General features: G+C 40.0%; 3 protein-coding genes across 12 annotated transcripts in view; all 3 read right to left on the bottom strand.

The window, feature by feature from the left end:
* The window catches only part of LOC144009305 (disco-interacting protein 2 homolog C-like), a 42,821-nt gene extending 38,403 nt beyond the window's left edge, over nt 1-4,418 (bottom strand). For 5 of the 6 annotated variants that reach the window (XM_077508982.1, XM_077508985.1, XM_077508980.1 and 2 more), the window contains exon 1: nt 3,220-3,617. In XM_077508982.1, the coding sequence (XP_077365108.1) occupies nt 3,220-3,298 (79 nt within the window). In that variant the 5' untranslated portion in view covers nt 3,299-3,617. Of the gene's footprint in view, nt 1-3,219; nt 3,618-4,136 lie in introns of those variants that run through there. The other variant, XM_077508981.1, reaches the window with a different exon arrangement.
* Nucleotides 4,419-4,627: 209 nt separating this feature from the next.
* On the bottom strand, nt 4,628-12,155 carry LOC144009273 (la-related protein 4B-like). Of its 3 annotated transcripts, none has more exons than XM_077508919.1 (10): nt 12,014-12,155; nt 11,787-11,913; nt 10,247-10,345; nt 10,135-10,183; nt 9,920-10,056; nt 9,740-9,843; nt 9,551-9,661; nt 8,172-8,225; nt 6,247-6,370; nt 4,628-6,172 (listed from the first exon to the last, which is right to left on the bottom strand). In XM_077508919.1, the coding sequence occupies exons 1-10, from the start codon at nt 12,062-12,064 to the stop codon at nt 6,111-6,113; spliced, it is 918 nt and encodes a 305-aa protein (XP_077365045.1). In that variant the 5' UTR covers nt 12,065-12,155; the 3' UTR covers nt 4,628-6,110. The 3 variants fall into 3 exon arrangements, with proteins under 3 accessions (XP_077365045.1, XP_077365043.1, XP_077365044.1); XM_077508917.1 differs by having other exon boundaries at nt 6,242-6,370; XM_077508918.1 differs by having other exon boundaries at nt 6,242-6,370; nt 11,787-11,910; nt 12,014-12,140.
* Nucleotides 12,156-12,237: 82 nt separating this feature from the next.
* On the bottom strand, nt 12,238-19,472 carry LOC144009270 (uncharacterized). Of its 3 annotated transcripts, none has more exons than XM_077508914.1 (4): nt 18,876-19,472; nt 17,911-17,958; nt 14,774-16,044; nt 12,238-12,367 (listed from the first exon to the last, which is right to left on the bottom strand). In XM_077508914.1, the coding sequence occupies exons 2-4, from the start codon at nt 17,931-17,933 to the stop codon at nt 12,297-12,299; spliced, it is 1,365 nt and encodes a 454-aa protein (XP_077365040.1). In that variant the 5' UTR covers nt 17,934-17,958; nt 18,876-19,472; the 3' UTR covers nt 12,238-12,296. The 3 variants fall into 3 exon arrangements, with proteins under 3 accessions (XP_077365040.1, XP_077365039.1, XP_077365041.1); XM_077508913.1 differs by having other exon boundaries at nt 18,660-19,472; XM_077508915.1 differs by lacking the exon at nt 17,911-17,958.
* Nucleotides 19,473-19,621: the final 149 nt, after the last annotated feature.

Raw genomic sequence — 19,621 nt, forward strand, 5'->3', positions numbered from 1 at the left:
GTGCCTGCAGGAAACGATACAATTTCACTTTATGATTATTCATTTAGGACAAATTATGAATCTCTTGCTCAACCATTTAGGCCAGACACATATAACAAACGACACAACCATTTCAATAAGCCGACGAAACATTCAGACGGCAGAACAAGTCTGAACTACGCTGAAGTTATTTTGACACAAGATCATCAACAATTCAGTTTGCAGCTGAAAATATTGAACATCCCCAAGTAAATTGACAGCACCTCAAAAAAGGCCGATTGCTGATCTATCCCACGGGATGGTGGCAAAGCACTACTTTTGTCTAAATGAAGCTGAAGAACTGACTTTGAAGCAGTTTCTTGCCACCAGGATGCCCCAAGATTGCTCGATTATGAAGAAAATATTAATTAGGGCTGCATGATATTGGAAAATCATGTGATAGGCGATATATTTGTGAATATAGCGATACTGAAATTAGTGCGATATTTAACATGTGCCTACAGAAATGACAATTTTATTATCTAATGAAAGAATTACATTTTTTCATGCGGCAAAATAAGCAAACTGAAAATATTCTTAGTCAATTAATTGTAATTACTGCTCGATAATGTTCACCTATTGGATGGCGGCGCACATTTTAGTTAGCGGCTGACTGGTCAAATTCAGATAAAAGCATAAAATTCCATTGGAAACTTATTGCATGACTTTGCGACATGCGTTTTGCATGGACCAATATCGCGATATCGATATTTTTTCGATATATTGTGCAGCCCTAATATTAATCACGATTAATTTGGTAATAATTGCAATCATGATTTGTTTTTTGTCATAGAACAAGAAAAACTTTAAATATGTAAAAAATAAAAATAAAAAAACATTCGTTGGAAGTATTATGTAACTTCATTTTGGACTAAATATTATTTATTAAATTAGTCATTTTAACAGAAAAAAAAGCTGTAAACATAAATTTAAACAACTCAAAATTAGTAATAATATTTTAGTTTTGTTTATGATTATGCTGACTGTGTAATTGTGGAGTGTAATCATTGAAATTGTAATTGAATTTCGATTAATTGCACTACTTTTGACTACATGAAGCTCCTCAAGCCACAAGATGGCGTCGAAGCACTAGTTTTTGGCTAAATGAAGCTCCTTAACACGAATGAAAGGTTCCGAAGCATCTCAACTTCATAAAATAACTGAAATAGAGAAGAGGAATCATTTCTTAGGATGTGCGAGACGACACATCAGAGCGTCGCGAGCGGGATTTGTACACAATAGCCACAAAAACTGTCTGCAAACCGGATGGATGCATTTTACAATTAAGCACAATTAATCGTTTCATCGCGATTTTTGTCAGCAATGATTAAATGAACCTGATCGTTGGTGCTGTTTACATTTCAAACGCCAGCTCCTTGCTGCAATTCGGATTCATCGAAAGCAGTAGTCAGCCAACCACCAGGGGGCGAATGCATGCTGAAGGGCTCCTTGAGTTGCCTCAATAACAAGCGAGTGAAAAGAGACCATCGTCTCTTGCCTGGATTGAGCCATTTCCAGGGCAGAGGGAATGTCTTCAGTTACTCCGGGAAAAAAAAAAATTGTATCCCCTGCCGCGAGTCTGCATGTTTTTCAATAAACGCATAAAGAAGACGCGTGTTTTTGAGTTTTAGAATCGCGATTTTGTAACAAGAAAAAAAGATATTTATCACAAATAAACAAAAGAAAAGCACGAACACGCTCACATTCTGCAATGGTGTGTTAAGTGACCACACACGCAGGAGGAAATCTCAGTATACATAGAAAACAGATTTTTTGGTATATTATTATCATTATTATTTTGTATACATATTTATACTACTATATAGCGTTAAAATTTGTTGCACAATGCAACGTTTGCTGACAAGCAAAATAAAGAGAATTTTTGGGAAAAAATAATAGTTCTGTTTATGCACAAATCACGTACCGAAACCGTGGCCAAAAAACGAGGTACGGTACCGTACCGTAGGCTACCTGTACCATTTCACCCCGAGTGTCTTGGACATGCACCTGGCAGAAAGTCGATCTAACCTTTACACTTTGAAGCCACCTTGACCACTCCCACGCCAGTACAGCCCTCCCATTGGCAGGTTATCCCAGTTGCGAAATGAGCAACATCGGGTCTAACCTGCCTCTGCGTAGGGTTTACAAAAAACAGAGCCGTACAGACCACAGGAGAGAACATTATGACCAAAATGCTCACTGAGGGGTTAGATAGCAACAGGTTAGCACACATGATGGATTTAAAAAAACAAAACAAAAAAAACTTGCCTTCAAGTGGAAGTAACAAGTGTCAATTATTTTGTGCCAAGCAAAATTGCAACCCGCTCGTTGGGTGCAAAGATGTGATCAGGACATCCTGGATTCAACTTGAATGTAAACATTTGTGATTTGTTTTTGTTTTTTGACTGCAACACGCACACATTTGATATGTGCACGCTGGAAGTGTGTGGAAAATCATCTCCGTGTGTTTGTGCAAAAGCCCGTATGAATAAAAGATGTCGCTTCCATTACATAAAGGCACAAATGTTCCAATGTGAGATTCTTGCTATGTGTTCGAACAGCTGTGACTGAGTTCCACATGCATGCAGGCCCGCTGTGTGTGTATGTGGCGGGAAAAGGGGGAGAAGGGGATGGATTTGGGGATGGTGAGGGGGGAAGGTTGAAAAATATTCCCCGAGCATCCTCCTCCTCAGAACAGGCCTCGCCAGCCTCAATTTGTCGGACGTTAGAAGGCCCCAAAAAAAAGCTGCTGCATCGCAATGCCATCGACACGCGCGCGCTCCCGCACAAACGCGCACGCGCACGCGCACAGGTAGCCTCGCAAGGCGGTGTCAACATCTCAAGGTCAAAGCGGGAGAAGGGGTGCGGGTGGGAGGGGGATATGTTGTCCGCACTCCCGGGGTACCAGACAAAGAGCCAAAGCGGGCCGAGGATCGCTCTCGGCCGCCTCCCCCGGCTCAGGCTCGCCGTCGGCCGGCTGCACAGAGCTGGCCGGGCCGGTGGCTGGCTGGCTGACAAACATCTGGATGGGAGGAGCGGGCGGTGGAGGAGGGGCGGGAGGAAGAGGAGTAGGGAGGAGGAGGAGGAGGAGGGGGTGCTAACAATTAAATTCCGTTAGTGTCGGTGCGGATGGCGATGAGATAAGAGAGCACCAGGGCTTCGGATGAGGGTGGGGTTTGATGGGCGGGTGGTCGGTCTTACCCTCTGACAGCTCCAGCTCCAGCTCGGCCAGGCGGGCTCGGATCTCCAACGGTATCGGCGACGCCTCTCGGTCCGCCATTCCGCCTCGTATCGCGGCGAAAACACCTTCAGCCCTCCTCCTCCCTTCCTCCTCTTCGTCGCTTCTTCCTCGGCTAAAGGCGCGCGCGACGACCGGAGAGGAGAACAAAGAAAGCGGGCTGCGAAGTCTCGCGTCTTAGCGAGGGTCCGCCATGGCGTCCGCCGAGCTGGAATGGCTCAAGTGCCTCGCGGCCGAGTGGCTGGGCTGGGGTGGGTCGTGCTCCTGGCGGCGGGGATGGGGAGGATGAGGATGAGGACGAAGGAGGAGGCTCGCCGAGCTTTGCTGCCGCTTTGCTTTGCTTGCCAATCGGGTCACGTGACGACGACGATGACGATCAGGAGGAGGGGCTGCGGGTCTGCAAGTTATCGGCAGGGGGCGCTGCAGGCACACCTAATCAACAGTGACGTGGATTTCGGTTCTTCGCCGAACATCCGGGCATTTCTGATATTTACGCAATGCAAATGCTCGTTTACATTGTATCGCCTGTTACTATAATACAAACCTTGTGGATTGTTAAATGACTTTTCATTACATTTTGAAATCAAATAAAACAAATCAAATTGCAACGATCCTTTTCAATGAGCGGGAGAGCTTCCTTTCACCAAGTTGGCGGTCGTTTTGACTTGACGCAAACTCGGATTGCCACCTACTTTGCTTACCACAAACATGGCCCCCAATAAAAAAGGTTCCATTCCTAAAAAGTGTATTTTACATAACCTCTGCAACATTGTGCAATTTGAACACGCGCCACACTCATTCATTGACAAATGTAATTCAGTGGCTTGAATGAATTGCTGAAACCAGCACAATGTGCTGAAATCTTATGAACGACACTTACTTGATTGCTCCATGAAGTTTTTAGCGAGGCAGGAAGTTGTTTGTGTTTGTCTTGTGTCTTGGGCGTTTGTTTTGTTGTTTTGTGTTCCACACTGCTTCCACTCCCACAAGTAGAAGCAAGCAGCTGGCCTGGATTTCAAACTAATGAAAGTCGGTTTTTCGCGACTGTTATGTAGGGCGTAATGAAGGCTGGCACATTGCCTGAGACAGATCAGCTGCCCTGAAATGAGCCAATTTCACCTTGACACAAAAAAAAAGAAAAGAAAAAAAAAGCATGTGTCAAGGCCTCAACTCAACGTGTAAAATTCCTTTTGTTTTCCACAACAGATGGTTGTTGTTTATCCCAATCTCATCGTCCTCTTTCGTGATCACGCTTGTGATGGAACGCACCTGCCACCCACTGGCCATCAAGTCACACTGCAGCAGTCCTCTTTTGACCCACATATTCTTCGCACGATATTACCAGCACCAACAGCAAAGACACGTCACACATTTTTACAGTCAAAAAGGCACTTGTTTAATATTTCTCAGTATTATAGACAACTTGACAGACAACGAATCTATGATTCTCATCTCAAATACTGAACAAAAGGGAAGTCAACAGTGCTTTTCTCATTTGATGAGGACTGAAACGTTTACATTCAAATATCACAAATAAAAACAAACGATTAACCCTCCAGCCTCTTCAATTTTGCTTGTGCATACACACAGGAAATCGTTCTTTAAAGAAATTGTTCACGTTCATTTGCTGCCCAATTTCAACTGACATGTTTTTGTCGGTATTAAATATCCAATCACTATTTTTAAATCATCAAATTCTAGTGTTTGCAACACTGCCCGAATAACCTAAAATGGATTTTCTAAAACACATTTCCAGTACCACCTTTCTGTTATACAGTGGATAAAAAAAAAAAAAGCCCACACACTCCTGTTCAAATGCTTGTTTTTTGTTTTGTTTTTTTGTCATAAAAAAAACCCAATAGGAATTATTTCAAAACTTTTTCTAACGTTAATGTGACTGATAAGACTCAATACAATTGGAAAAACAAAAATATATATTTTTGAGAGGGAAAGAAAAACTAAAATAACTTGGTTGCACAAGTGTGCACACCCTCATAACTGGGAACGAACCTTTGCGCTGAATTACCCAATCACACTCAAACTCATGTTAGTGTCAACCTTTTGCGTGGATGTGCTGTGTTGTGTTTGCACCAAATATACTTTTTACAATTGGTCAACCTTAGAAGAGAGGTGTGTAGACTATTTTATTTTTATTTTTTTTAAATATCCACTGTATAATGTGAATAGCACCTTTTTTTTCTGCAGCTAGCAGCCGCTTGTAAAATTAAAATCCATGCTAATTTTTCTCAGAGGCCAGCATTTTGTTGTGTTTTTCATTTGCTTCAGAAATTACGAATGTAAGACGAAATTGCTCCCTTGTCTAACAATTAATAAATGATGCAATCTGAAAGAAAATTAAAACTTTAAGTGCTGAGTCGAGAATGAAACCCATTTGATTGTATGAGTTAATCCAGTAAAAAAACAAAACAAAACAAAAAACACATAAGTAGTCAATGTGTATTTCAACTGGCCAAAGGTGACCACAATTTGCTGTTACCACTTTAGAACTATTTTAAAGAATTGAAGTTAGAAAATGACAGAACACATTGCACGAACATTTGCACGAATACAATTGGAAGGATTCATAAAAAGGAAGCAAGGTGCACACAAATGACCAGCAGAGAGCCCAGAGGGTTAATTAAACGCAATGAAAAGTGATGCAACAAAACGAACATTTTTTGCGGAAATCTCACCCACAGAATGCGAGCGAGTTAAGCTCATACAAAGAACCGAACGAGCGGGAAACACAAACTTGGCATTGAGGAAAAAAAACAAACAGCCGTGAAAACGTTTGAAACATGACAGCAGCGGCGCTGTCATACGTACATCCAGCATGTCAAAAATTTTGCTTCATCTACTTCTTTTTAGGTGCCGACCGACCGGAAGATGATTTCCGGCAAATGGCTTCTCGGAGGCCTGATCAATCACAAGTCAGTGTCATGCCTGGCAAATACACTTTTTTTTTTTTTTTTAAATGTGCTTTACCTTACTGGTGATGTCACCGGCAGAAGTGGATGAAGGTTGTATCGGTTCAGGTGATATCACGCTGAGGGGATGAAAGCTGAAGACTCCCTGCTCGATGGGAGACGGCTGGCGAGGAGGTGAAGTTTGTTCCTGCGCACGCACACACAATGACAACACTATTAGTGATGTAATGATAACGGCAATATCACGATATTAAAACTGCAACAATATCGTCGTCATGTCACGCTATTACAAGCAGCACAGCTGTTCAAACAGTTAGGTTGAATTCCACTTGTGCAGTTCTAGCACCCTAGTTCTGGCTAGTTTTTTAGTGCAGTTCAATTTTCACAAGGAACGTTTTGGCCGTTCTATTTTTAAAATCGTTGCTAATCGTCAGATGAAGAGGAACGTAATATGTTTGTGAACAGAGTGGACGAACTCAATGTGTGCGTACATTAGCAAGTAAGTGCATCAATATTAAAGGGAACCTTGACTAATTGAGCCATTTTCAGTGAAAAAAAAATAAAAAAAAATCAAATAAAAATGTCTTAGGGCTGTGCAATTAATCGAAATTCAATTACAATTTCAATTATTACACACAATTACAAAATCAGCATAATCATAAAAAAAGATTAATACTATCTTAGTTGTTTTAATTTATACATTTGCACCTTTTTAAAATGGAAAAATAACTAATTTAATCAATTTTGTTTCATCCAAAAGAAATTTGCATAATTAGTGTTTCAAAGTATTGTTATTGTATTTATCTTAAAATTTTTGTATTTGTTTTTTACATTGAAACATTGTTTTGTACCCAAAAAAAAAAAAAAAAAAAAAAAAAAAAAAAAAGATCATCCTATTGCACATGCTACATTCCAACTTCAAGTTTTTGACAACATAAATAAATGTACATTATTCTAAATATAGATTTTTATAAATTGTTTGGTCCAAAAGGAACTTACATAATTATAGTGTTTCTATTTTTTTTTAATTGGTCTTAATATTTCTCAAAGTGTAAACATTTTCTGTTTTGTACCAAAAAAATAAATGATCGTCCTAATTCAAGTATTTGCCTACATAAATAAATAATACATATTATTATAAATATAAATTATTATAAATTTTGTTTGGTCCAAAAGGAACTTATGTAATTATAAGTGTTTTTATTTTTTCAATTGTTCTTAATATTTGTAAATGCTTAAATATTTCCTTGTTTTGTACAAAAAAAAAAAAAAAAAGTGGTTTGAATAATTGTGATTTCAACTATTGCCAAAATTATCGGGATTAATCGTGATTATAATTTTTTCCATAATCGAGCAGCCCTAGTTTGTCTATAATTAATTAACTTCATTATTTTTCATGTACAATTAGTACCTTTAAAAAGTACTTTTTCTACTTGCTGTCGACTGAAGATGACATCACCTGTACTGAGGAAGTAGGTAACAGACAATCATGGCTCAGTTTACTGACCAAACCCAGAAAACAGGTGAACCACGATTGGCCGTTACCTACTTCCTCAATCACAGGTGATGTCATCATCAGTAGACAGCAAGTAGAAAAAAAAATGTTATTCAAGGTATTGATTGTACATGAAAAATAATGAAGTTATCCAATTTATTCTGGACAAAATATTAACTTTTCACTGCTGAAAATTGTTCAGTGAGTCAAGTATCCACATTTTTGGATGGCAAGATTCTGAAGTACCTGGTTAAGGCGAAGGGTAATGGGATATTTATAAGGCTTTAGGTGAATTAATGAGTATAAATTTATACGTATTTGCACGCACACGCACGCACGCACGCACGCAAACGCACACACACACAAAAAAAAAAAAAAAAAAAAAAAAAAAAAAGAGCAATGATGATAAGACGTTGAATCGGTAAGACTACCGAATGAACAATTCGACAGGCGCGTCGGACATGTAGGTCGTCGATTTGGCTTTCATCCTCACCTTGATGGGTTTGCCCTGGAACACGCCCACCTCCTCGCACAGGTACTTGTAAGCCTGAGCACACACAAATGGACTCATTCACTTTCTCACTTCTGGTACGTGTTTTGAAGCAAATCCCCCCCCTTTTTATTCAACAGTTACAGAAAGTCCTGTAAATACGGAAGTTGGCAATTCAACATAGAAATGTGCACTAGTTTTAATTTTATCCGCCATTTTTTAATTTAGTCTCAGTTTAAAGGGATACTTATTTAGCCATTTTTGGCAGTCAAACATTAAAATTTTGCCTATAATAAATTTGATATTTTCGTTACTTTTCATGTACAATTAGCACCTTTAAAAACCCTTTTTTTTTTTAATGCAGACTTTTTTTTTTTTAACCACTCACTCACATACAAGCCTACTTCATGTAAGCCACATGGCGCCTCCCAGGCGGAGGAGCGAAACCTCGCCAACCGGCACCGAAGGCAAGTGACGGTTCCACTCCTCCACCTGGAGCCCTTAAAAACACATTTTGCAACTTGCTGTTGACTGAAAATGACATCACAAGGGCTCAGGTAACCAATCACAACTCAGCTTGTGAATGCCACATGACCAAACCTAAACCAAACCAAAACAGCCCCCCCGCCCCGACTTCGCAAGTGGAATTTTTCTGTGTTCCAGGGGGCGTTAACGTGCACACTTCCTGGTTTGAACTCGGAAAAGTCTGACTTCCGACCAACCTTGAATGCAGCATATGTGTGGTGAAAAACTTGCATTGACACGTTTTCAACGAATTTAACACGAATGTGCGCAGAAGTGTACGTCAAAAGAAGGGATGTAACGATAAGCACAATTTCGTGATATCATGATATTAAAGCTGCCACAATATCGTCGTCGTCACGATATTTAAATGCAACACATCTGTAAAAAAAAAAAAAAAAAAGTCAGGTTGATTTCCATTTGTGCAGTTCTAGCACCCTCTGGTGGCTAGTTTTTTAGTGCAATTTAATTTCATGAGGGATGTTTTGGCCCTCCTATGTTTAAAATCTACACTAATTGACAGATGAAGGGGAACATAATATGCCTGTGAAGCAAGTAATATGCAGAGGAACTCAATGTGTGCGTGCATTAACATAACATAATAATAATAATAATAATAATAATAATAACACAACATTGATGTTATGTACAAAAGCACAATTTTATTTTATTTTTTTACAATATTGTGACCTTTTTTAAATATCACCAATCTCCCCACAATATCATGATAATTATCGTATCGTGAGCTTCATATGATAATATCATATCGTGACATTTGAATATCGTTACACCCCTAGTCAAAAGCATTCCATCCTCAGAAGATCAACAACAAAGTGGCCACCAAGATGGCCGCCAATCACCTGGTAGGCTTTGGCCTGTGATCTGTAGGTGAGGAAGCAGTAGTCGCCTTTGACAAACTCGCAGCTCAGGAACTTGGGCACCTTCTCGTCTCTGAAGAGCGCTTCCACCTCCTGCGGTGACAAGAACGCTTGCTTACTTTTTGGGCAGAGGACGAGAGAAGGACGAGGAGTCAGTCAGGCGGGTCTTACCTGGCGAGGGGTACCGGCGGCGATCTCTCGCAGGATCAGGACATACTGGCTGTGGTTGACTCGCACTTTCTGGCCGCAGGGCGACATCTGGACGTTCTGCACAGCTGAGGGAGCAAAGAGACAGTTCTCACTTCTCAGTGGCTACCCCCCCGACGACAAGGTTACGTCATCGACACTGACTTTGAACGACGTGCGCTATGAGCTCCAAGTCGACGCCCAGGAGCTCGATGGCGCGCAGGCTGGCCAACGTCGCCATGGAAACGTACTGCTCGTTGTCCATCTGAGACTGCAGGTACAAGTTGTTGGCCAGTTGCTCCCTGGGGAGAAACACGGAAACATTCACGCTCACACTACCGATGTTTTGTGTCTCACTTGGGGAGAAATGTTCTTCTTACCGGCTCAGGTAGAATTCCAGCACACGCCTCAGCTGTTTCATCAGGTCATCTACAAGGAAACAAAGCTGAAACAAACTGGACCTGCAAAGATGGGCGGGGTCACGATGTTTACCTGTGTGCGGGTCTGGTTGGATGTTGTTCTCGACCGCTTGGCGTTGGGCATCGGCTTGAATCCACCGCATGTGGGCCAGCCAAATACGTCGCCTTAAGTCTTCAAAGGAACCACACAACAACATGAATTCAATCCAAAGTACAAAATAATATGGATGGATGGATGGATGGAAAATAGTATGTTATGTACTCTTCATTTTCAACTCATTCACTCCCAGCCATTTTCACAGAAGCAATCCCGTTCGCTCCCGGCTGTTTTATTAGATTTTTGACTGATTTTGCAAGAAATCAGAATATTTTGTTCTATTGCTATAAAAACATGGAACAGATCAAATGAAAGATTAAAGTCTCTACTTTGATCAGGAAAAAAAAAAGTATATTTCTATCTGTTTCCGTTTTGCAGCAACTAGCATTAAAGGGATCGTTTGGATTTTTTGACATGAATCTCAATTTCGAGTGTGTGCGATCAGCACTGACTTACCCCTGACAGCGTTCTGTGACAAAAAAATCACAGACAACACAAAAAAAGTGTATTTTAATGAGAGGAAGGGGATGTTTAAAAAATGTAAAAAAAAAATTTAAAAAAAGCCAATCGACAAAATATAAAATAAATTAACAGAACAAATGGCAAAAAAAAACTTGCAAATAAAGTGTAAATTAATTCTGTCAAAAATCTATAACAATTCAAATAGAAATTCGTTCTATTATTATGTCCTGTTTGTCTGATTGGTTTGAAATAATGAACTCACATCTGCTTGCTACCAAAGTTGACTTTTTTTTATTTCTTTGCCTTTTGCCTTTTGCTCAATCACACAGGAGAAAATAATGAACTTTCTTGACTCGTGAAATTTGCAAGAACACAATACGGATCCCGCTGACCTCTGAAGGTTTGTGTTACTTTGAATTGATTCATTAAGCAACCCGGCCATTCCCCCCCTCATTTCAAGCTGCAGTTGAGCTATATTTGCACTTTCAATTTGTCATGACTGTGTTTTGTCTGTGTGTTTTTTTTGTGGCAAATGTCTGATGTTTGGTTTTATTTGACTTAACTGATGCAAGATGCAATCGGCATTTAACTATGTGATGTCAAGAATCTTTAATCTCTTTATATGGTCAGAAGCCAATCAGTTTTACCAGCGTGGTAGTCAGCAGCGAATCAGATAAATCCATGTCAGTCCTGTTTCAGCGACCTATCAGGGTTACCCACGTTTGGCCACAGCCAATCAGATCTATTCACTATCATATAAGCCTGCCTGAGAAGGGTGTGTTTTGTCGGATTATTACCACTGTTCCCCTGTGCAACTCTCGTTGTTTCTCGTCTAGTCAACTTATGTGAATAAATAGTTAAAATCTTATTTGTGTCTGCGCTTTGGGTTCCAACGCCAGAACATAACACAATTGGGAAAAAGGTACAAGGTACAATAAAAATGCTATATTATTCCGAAGCACAAATCACAAATTTATTGTTCAGTAATCAAGAATATCGTCACCGCAAATGTCTTTGAAATATGGTGACATCATTTCGAAGCCATATCACGCACCTTTAATATTCCAGTCCAGCTGCTTGTTGGGAAGCTGAAGGTCCGGATGTTGAGCGTGTGGGAAGTTATAGTTGCATCCCGTCCACGCCTCATCTTCAGACCCGTTCTGCATGGCGCCAGATTGCTGCTGAAATGTGCGCAAACGAGCATCATCATCATCATCATCATCATCATCATCATCTCACGTCATTGTGACAAAAAGCACAAACGAGGAGGTCAACACTTACGGCCGGATGGCGGCCCAGCCGCCAGGCCCACTTGGTCGGGTCCGGAGGCATGAAGACGCTGTTCGGGTAGGCCCCCACCAGAACGCCCTGCTGCAGTTGTGCGGCCACCTCGTCCACGAAGGTGCGCTCGATGACGTTGCGTCCCAGCAGCTCCGACGCCGAGCCTTCCTCGCGGGGCGCCTCCTCCTAACCCGCCAAGTCCATCTGGCGAGATGGCGTGAGAAGCCGGGCCCACTGGTGCGGCTTCACCGGGGCACTGCGGTCCCGCAGCAGACGCGAAAAGTCATGGAGGATGCTCCTCCGTAGGCCAGCGCACCGGTTCCTCTTCGTCACATGGAGGTCCGTTTGCTGGTTCTGGAGGAAAAGTGTTCATTTCGTCAACAACAACTACACAAAAAACAATTTCGTCAACACATTTTTCACCAGACTAAAACCTTCATTAATAAACACTAACTGGGACTAAATCAGTATGCATTTTTGTCAACTAATGGAGAAGGGACAAAAAATGTTCTTCATTTTAGGGCTGTTCGATTGTGGAAAAATAATCACGATTATTTAGGCAATAATTGAAATCGCAATTATTCAAGCGATCATTTTTTGGTACAAAACAATAAAATGTTTAAACATTTAAAAACATTCAGACCAATTAAAAAATAGAAACACTACAATTATACAAGTTCCTTTTAGACCAAACAATTTATTGTAATATACATTTATAATAATATATTTATTTATTTATATTGGCAAAAACTTAAGGTTGGAGTGCAACGTGCACTGTGCAGTAGGACGATCATTAATTTTTTTGGTACAAAACAAGAAAACGTTTAAATGTAAAAAAAAAAAAAAAAAAAAAATATTAAGACAAATAAAATTCTTTGTGAAAAGTGTAATTAAAAAAATTATTAAATTAGTTATTTTAACATTTTAAAACTGTGCCAAAAACGGTATAAATTTAAACAACTCAAAAATTAGTATTAATAATCTTTTTTTTACGATTACACTGATTTTGTAATTGTGGAGTGTAGGGGTGTGAATTGCCGAGTACCTGACGATTAGATTCGTATCACGATTCACAGGTCACGATTCGATTCGATACCGATTAATCCCGATACGAATTTATAAGTCGATTGTTGCGATTTTTTTTCATTCACATTTAGAAAATACTAATCAGTAAGCTTGTAGAGTGTAAGATTTATATGAAAATGTATTATTTATTTATCTGAAATTTCAGTCTTATAGAGGTTGTAATCTGTTTCATGTTTGAACAGCATTAAAATAAAATATTAAGGCTTAATGTTCCGTTCATATAACATTCTTCCATGCTCAAGGTGTGAATCCTAACCCGAAGTCAGACGTTTTGTTGAATATTTTTCCATTAAAAATGGAAGTTTAAAAATCGATTCACACACACACACAAAAAAAAAAAAAAAAAAAAAAGGCAATGATGATAAGACGTTGAATCGGTAAGACTACCGAATGAACAATTCTGAGCTCTTAAAAAAATAAAAAATAAAAATAAAAAATCGATTTTTTTTTTTATTGAATCGATTCGAGAATCGCGCGATGTAGTATTGCGATATATCGCCGAATCGATTTTTTTTAACACCCCTAGTGGAGTGTAATAATTGAAATTGTAATTGAATTTCAATTAATTGCACAGCCCTACTTCCTTTAATAAAAAACTGAACTAAAATCTATGGACATTTTAGTTCATAAACAAAGACGAGACGAGAAAATGATATGATTTTGTAAAATCCTGTCTCTGCTAATCTCTGCTGTCATGTGACACGCCCCCTTTCAAATCTGCAGCTAACGGGTGCAACATGCACAAACACATGGGACAGACAAGAGGTGGATTCAAGGTGAAAGGTTAAAAAAAATAAAAAGTAAATGATAGTTAGAATGTAACATTAACGGTTCCAACATTAACTCATTCAAACCCAAAAATGTATAAATACGTTTTTAATACTTTGTCCTGCACTCCCAAAAACGTATGTTTTTTTTTGTTTTTTGTTTTTATGCTAGTGCATACAGAAGGCTTTGATGCAGCTCCTGACATGAAGAGGGTGTTTAAAGCAATGGTAGTTATTACATAAAACAGAAAGCAAGTGGCAGCAGAGTATAAGTGATCAACTAGGGCCATGTTGCAACAAGCTCTTTTTGCCAGTGTCTTCAACAGGTTTTTGAATACTGATGAAACTTAGCTATATTCTAATGCTAATTGCTGCTTTTTTTTTCCTGACGTAAGAAGAGAATCTAATCTTTCTTTCGGTAGGTTCCATGTTTTTATAGCAATAAACAGAATATTGCAAAATGAGTCAAAAGCCAGTAAAACAGCTGGGAGTGAATGAGTTAATGTTAATCAAACCGCAAACGAATGCTGGCTAACTTACGAGCTCATGGAGCCATAGTAGCTACTTGTTGATATACTGCAATTGTGTGTGGGTTTCTTTCATCAAAAAGATGAGAGATAATTTGATGTGAAATAGTTTTAGATTCGACATGTTCAACATAATCTGCTAACAAACAAAATACCGGGGTTAAATGATTGTCCTGACAGTTTTTGTTGACTAAAACTAGCCCAATAAAATTGTGTTTTCTTGGACAAAAATTTAGACTAAAATGCTAGATTTATTGATGACTAAATAAAAACGGTCTGAGAATGACTAACTATGGTAAAAAAACAACAACTAACAAGCGTGATTGAAACTCGACTAAAAGTGAGACTAAATTTCAAAATGTTGAATAAAATGAACAGACCTTCTGTTGTCTTTGTGTCTTCCTCACACACTTCCTGAGTGTCGCCGATTATCTTCTCGACCGATGATGAGGAACTTGTTTCCTGCTCCGAGAGGGCACGTGAAGTGACTTTCATCATGTTGGTTTGTGAATGTCGGACCTGGTCTGGATGGTTCTCCTGGACGGTGGCGGGTGTTTCCTTTGATGTTTGAAACTGGTCACAGGACTTTTCTTCATCAATGAGTCCAGGAGAGTTGAAACTTCCACGCTGGTGGGGCGAGCCCGAGGAGGTCTGAGGAGTGGTCACTTGTGCGAGAGTCGCGTTTCCTTCCTCACTTTTATTCAAAGTGGCGTCATCTTCTGTTTGTGAAGATTTATCTTGTTGCTTGTTTTGCTGCTCAGGTTCTGGAACGGAATGGACTTCTTTGGGACTTTCACCAGCCGGTTGTGAATGTTGGATGTGGTCGATTTGGTTCTCCTGGAAGGTTGCAGATGTTCCCTTTGAGGTTTGGATGACTGAAGACGCTCTCTCCTCAGTCTGGTCGAACAAGTCAACTTCTTCTTTTGTCAACATTGGCCTGTTGCCCTCAGGTGTTCCGCTCGTCATCTGCGGGTCCACCTGAAGGTCTTGGATTTGAGGTGATGTGGTCTGTGACAGACCGGGATCTGTTCCGGTCACTCGGTCTTGGCTGCGGTCGTCCTGGTCAAGGTTGTTGGCGTCGATGGAGCAGATGCTGCAGAACCTCCGAGTCCTCGTTTGGAAGTCCTGACCCGGTGTCATCGTGACAATATGGTCCTCACTTGCGAGGGAAACCCGATCCTGAGCCGAGATGGATGACGACTTCTGCTCACGTGACACCTCACCACAATCGGACCGCCGACCTTCCGGCTGGACGAGCTTCAGGTTTGGAGTGAACCACTGGGCTCGGCTTGGTGAAGCGTTCTCCGCGATGTTCTGTCGTGCCGGACTCGAGCGGTTCATTTCCAGGTAGGGGGCCGAGACCGCGAACACCGGGACGAGAAAAGCCGGCTGGTCCCCGTAAGAGCGCCGCACTTGGAGATTTTCCTCGCCGACGACCATCCGTGTTTGGCTGTCAAGTGGTGGGCGAGGTTCCCCGTGGTCCGGTCCAGACTCTTCTTCTTTTTCTTCGTCCAAACAAACCACTTGTGCTATGTCCATGGCCTGGTATCGGACTCGCTCCACGCTGTCATGGATGCGTTCCTGGCTCAGGGTGTGGAGGAGTCTACGTTTCTCCTCGGCCTTGGCCTCCTTGCTGAAGCAGCAACCCATCCTGCCGGAGGGGACAATCGGATTTCAACAACATGCAGAAAGCAGGCCAGAGTGTCCTCGCGTGGGCCTACTCGCCACCGGCCTCGCCCCCTAGACCCCCTCCCTTGTCCAGAATAGCACATGTGAAGGGGTTCATATGTCGCTGCCACTCAACACAACCCCGTGTAGGTGCGCCCCTGAGAGGCAACAGTGATACAGGTCAGAGCATGGTCCAGTGACCTCCAATCACAGTGCAGGATACCCCCCCCCACACACACACTTTTGCAAGAAAAGGTGCTGCTGATTATTTTTAAGCTCTTGATCTTAGAGTTCTGTTATATACAAATGTTATTGTGAGTTGAGTTGTATTTTTGCACAAGTGGTAGAATACGGGATGTGTGGTTTACAACGCCTGTTTGCAATTGTTAGAACTACTTTCTTGTGGCATTTAAGTTATGCAAAAGCTATGAGAATTTTTTATTTATTTTTTTTGTACAAGATATTATGCAACATTTAAGTTGAGCAAAAGCTATGAGTAATTTTTTTGCTCAGGCTATGTATGTGGCATTTAAGTTGAACAAAATGCTATGAGTAGCTTTTTTTTTTTTTTTTTTGCACAAGCTTTGTGGCATTTAGGTTATGCAAAAGCCATAAGTAGTTTTTTTGTATAAGCTATGTATGGCTTTTAAGTTGAGCAAAAGCTGTGAGTAGGGTTTTTTTTTTCTGCACAAGCTATGTGGCATTTAAGTTATGCAAAAGATATGAGTAGCTTTTTGCACAAGCTATGTTAAATTTCCGTTAAAACTGATTCAAAATTAGTGTACGTTATTGTCTGAACATTTTGCCCAAGAATAATTTTTGAATAAATCAAACCTTGTTTAATTTTTTTTTGATAACTTTTGATTAAAATCGATTAAAATCGTAATCGTCCAGAATGACGTAAAAAAAATAAAAAAAATAAAAAAATCACGATTTTATTTTTTGGCCATATCACCCAGCCCTACATCAACATGAACATTATTCCTTCCCGACAACTGCAAGTTACCCTCTCTGAAGTCACGTGAGCAAAAATAGCTTAGAGAAGGTCAAACGGAGTTCACCTGGAAAGGTGACAGTGAATTTCATGCTCATCAAACATCAGAAACTTTTTTTTTCCTGATCAGTGATCATTTCCCGCTATGGAGGACATGTACAGTAAACGCAATAAACATCAGAAAAGACTCCTGCCGTTCAGCATGCAGTCCGATTTCCCACGTTCCCTTTAGGAGGCGCTGCAGGAGTCGTTGGACTCCACAACCTTTGGGTCCGGGAAAACCTTTTTCCGTCCAGCTGTCTCCCTGCACTAAACCCGCCCTGGACTAAATCAGCAGCATTTACTCCATGTGCTTCATCGTGGCCTTCAGTATATTTGTACAACTCATTCCCATTACACTACTGTATGTACATGCTGTGTATAATCATTTTGTTTCCTACAATAATGACAATTTGCCCATCATACTGTACCGATCATATTCTATTACAAATGATCATACTGTATGAAACTGTTGAAATAAACTCTTATGTTAACATAGCATCTCATGCCTTGTATGGTGTGTATACATATATATAATTGCAGCTTATGAACTTTTGGTTATACTGTATACAATCTGCATTTAGTTGCCGTATACTTGTGACTGTAATGGACGACACACATTACACATGATTTTTATTTATTTTTTTCGAAATGTGCTTCATGTCCAATTAAACAGCAAATGAGGCCAAAATTGTGTTTAGGTTGGCCTCATAGTGGCAGCTAAATATAACCCATAGAGCAAAAAAAAAATAATAAAAAATACATAGTTATCCAAATTAACAATGTAACATGAAATAAAATGTTTTTAACACTTACATTGACTTGCTAGATGGAATCATACGAAGCGTTGGAAAAGTACTCACGCTGTTGTTCAGTATTAGTACAAAGGTTGGTATAAAAAAATAAAATAAAAAAAGACTGGTTAAAGGCCATACAGTTTTGACAAAGCAAGTAGAAAGTACATATATCAGTTTAATTTAACTAAAAGTAAAAAGACAAACAAACGTAACAGACGAATAGATGCTGCAATTAATTCTGTTCTGGCAGAATTACACCGTTGAATTTTGTTGAATTGGAACAGCGAGAGTCGCTTCATGCATTTTTATCTGGTAGAGATGTTCGTTATTTCCCCCCCTCCCTCCATGACGAGACGGAAGACGACGTTTTCATCCGCCGCCTTGATTGGTCAAAACAAACGCGCAGAGATGCTACATCGTCCAATCAGCTCGAAGTATTGCACAAGTCCCTCCTTCCCTTAACGAATCTGCCGAGATTGATAATGGGGAAAACTCCCTTGACCTTGAGTTCAACTTCTGGCTTGTGCTACTTTATGCAGTAATAAAACGTATTTCTAAGTCTTACTTCCCACCGCACCCCCTAATTTAAACTCAGTCAATTAATCAATTTTAACACAACAGCAAATGCATGCATGAGCACTGTTTAATTATTTAAATACGGCACTTTCAAACAAAGTTTTGCATGAATGCAAAATGTGTCGCTGCTACGACTAACGTGTTATGTTCAACGATTCTAAAATCATGCTAAGCAAAATCAAGCAGACTAACTTGCAGAACGTGCAACCTCAAACTGTTAGCCTAGCTTAGTTAGCGCTAAGGAGACCAGCTCCCTCGGGAATCCCACCGAATTTAAGTGGAATGAGTTCGCTAAACCCGAACCACGTTAGCTCAAATTTAAACTTTAATCAAATGCACGATTATCGTTTGTGTGTGGCCAAAGAGGAAATGTAGAAAAGTGGATCATCTGTAGCAGAAAAAACGTACTTGTGCTCGAATCTCGATGTCGATGAACCAACCGTAAATTGAAGAAGGAACGCGGGCTTGCCTCAATTCGTTTGGGCGGGGCCTTCTGGACAGTTGCGCCTGCGCAGTAGCAGTCTGCTAGGCAACTGCACTTCTTAAAAAGATAGATACAAAGTCGCTCACGAACATCAAATGTGGTTTTGTTGTTGTTTTGTTTCTCTCCTGTGTCATATTTCTTACAATAGTTCTGGAAAGAAGAGCGCTGAAAAACGTCTCTTTTCAAAACAAATGACTCTTTTCTAATAATTCTAACTTCCTTGTGAGGATGAAAATGTGAAGAAAAAAAAATAATAATAATGTGGTATGCAGTCTCCCTCTAGTGGTCCAAGAAACAATATTTGACATCTTGTCTTTTCAAACATAAGTAAAAACAATATTCAACATTTGTGTGCAATAAATCTGAACTGAATCATTTATCTATTTTGTTTATGTATTTAATTTCCACTGTTAATGGATTTGAGGTTGATGATGTTTCTGAGAGTTGACAAAAAATATCTGATTATCTGCTTAATGAAAAAAAATGCAGCTTCTTTTTTCCTCTAAAATGTGAATTACAGACAAAACATTTGACTCTTTCACAAGACTTTGCGTTTCATTATTTGTTTAGCGTTACAACAGAGAGGACTTTTAAAACATGCAAAAAAACATGTGCAGTATATAAGCAACTTCAAGAGTGACATTATTGGCAAAAATTTGGCCCAATCAGA

Source organism: Festucalex cinctus, chromosome 20 (assembly GCF_051991245.1).
Source record: "Festucalex cinctus isolate MCC-2025b chromosome 20, RoL_Fcin_1.0, whole genome shotgun sequence".
In the NCBI taxonomy this organism is placed as follows: domain Eukaryota; kingdom Metazoa; phylum Chordata; class Actinopteri; order Syngnathiformes; family Syngnathidae; genus Festucalex; species Festucalex cinctus.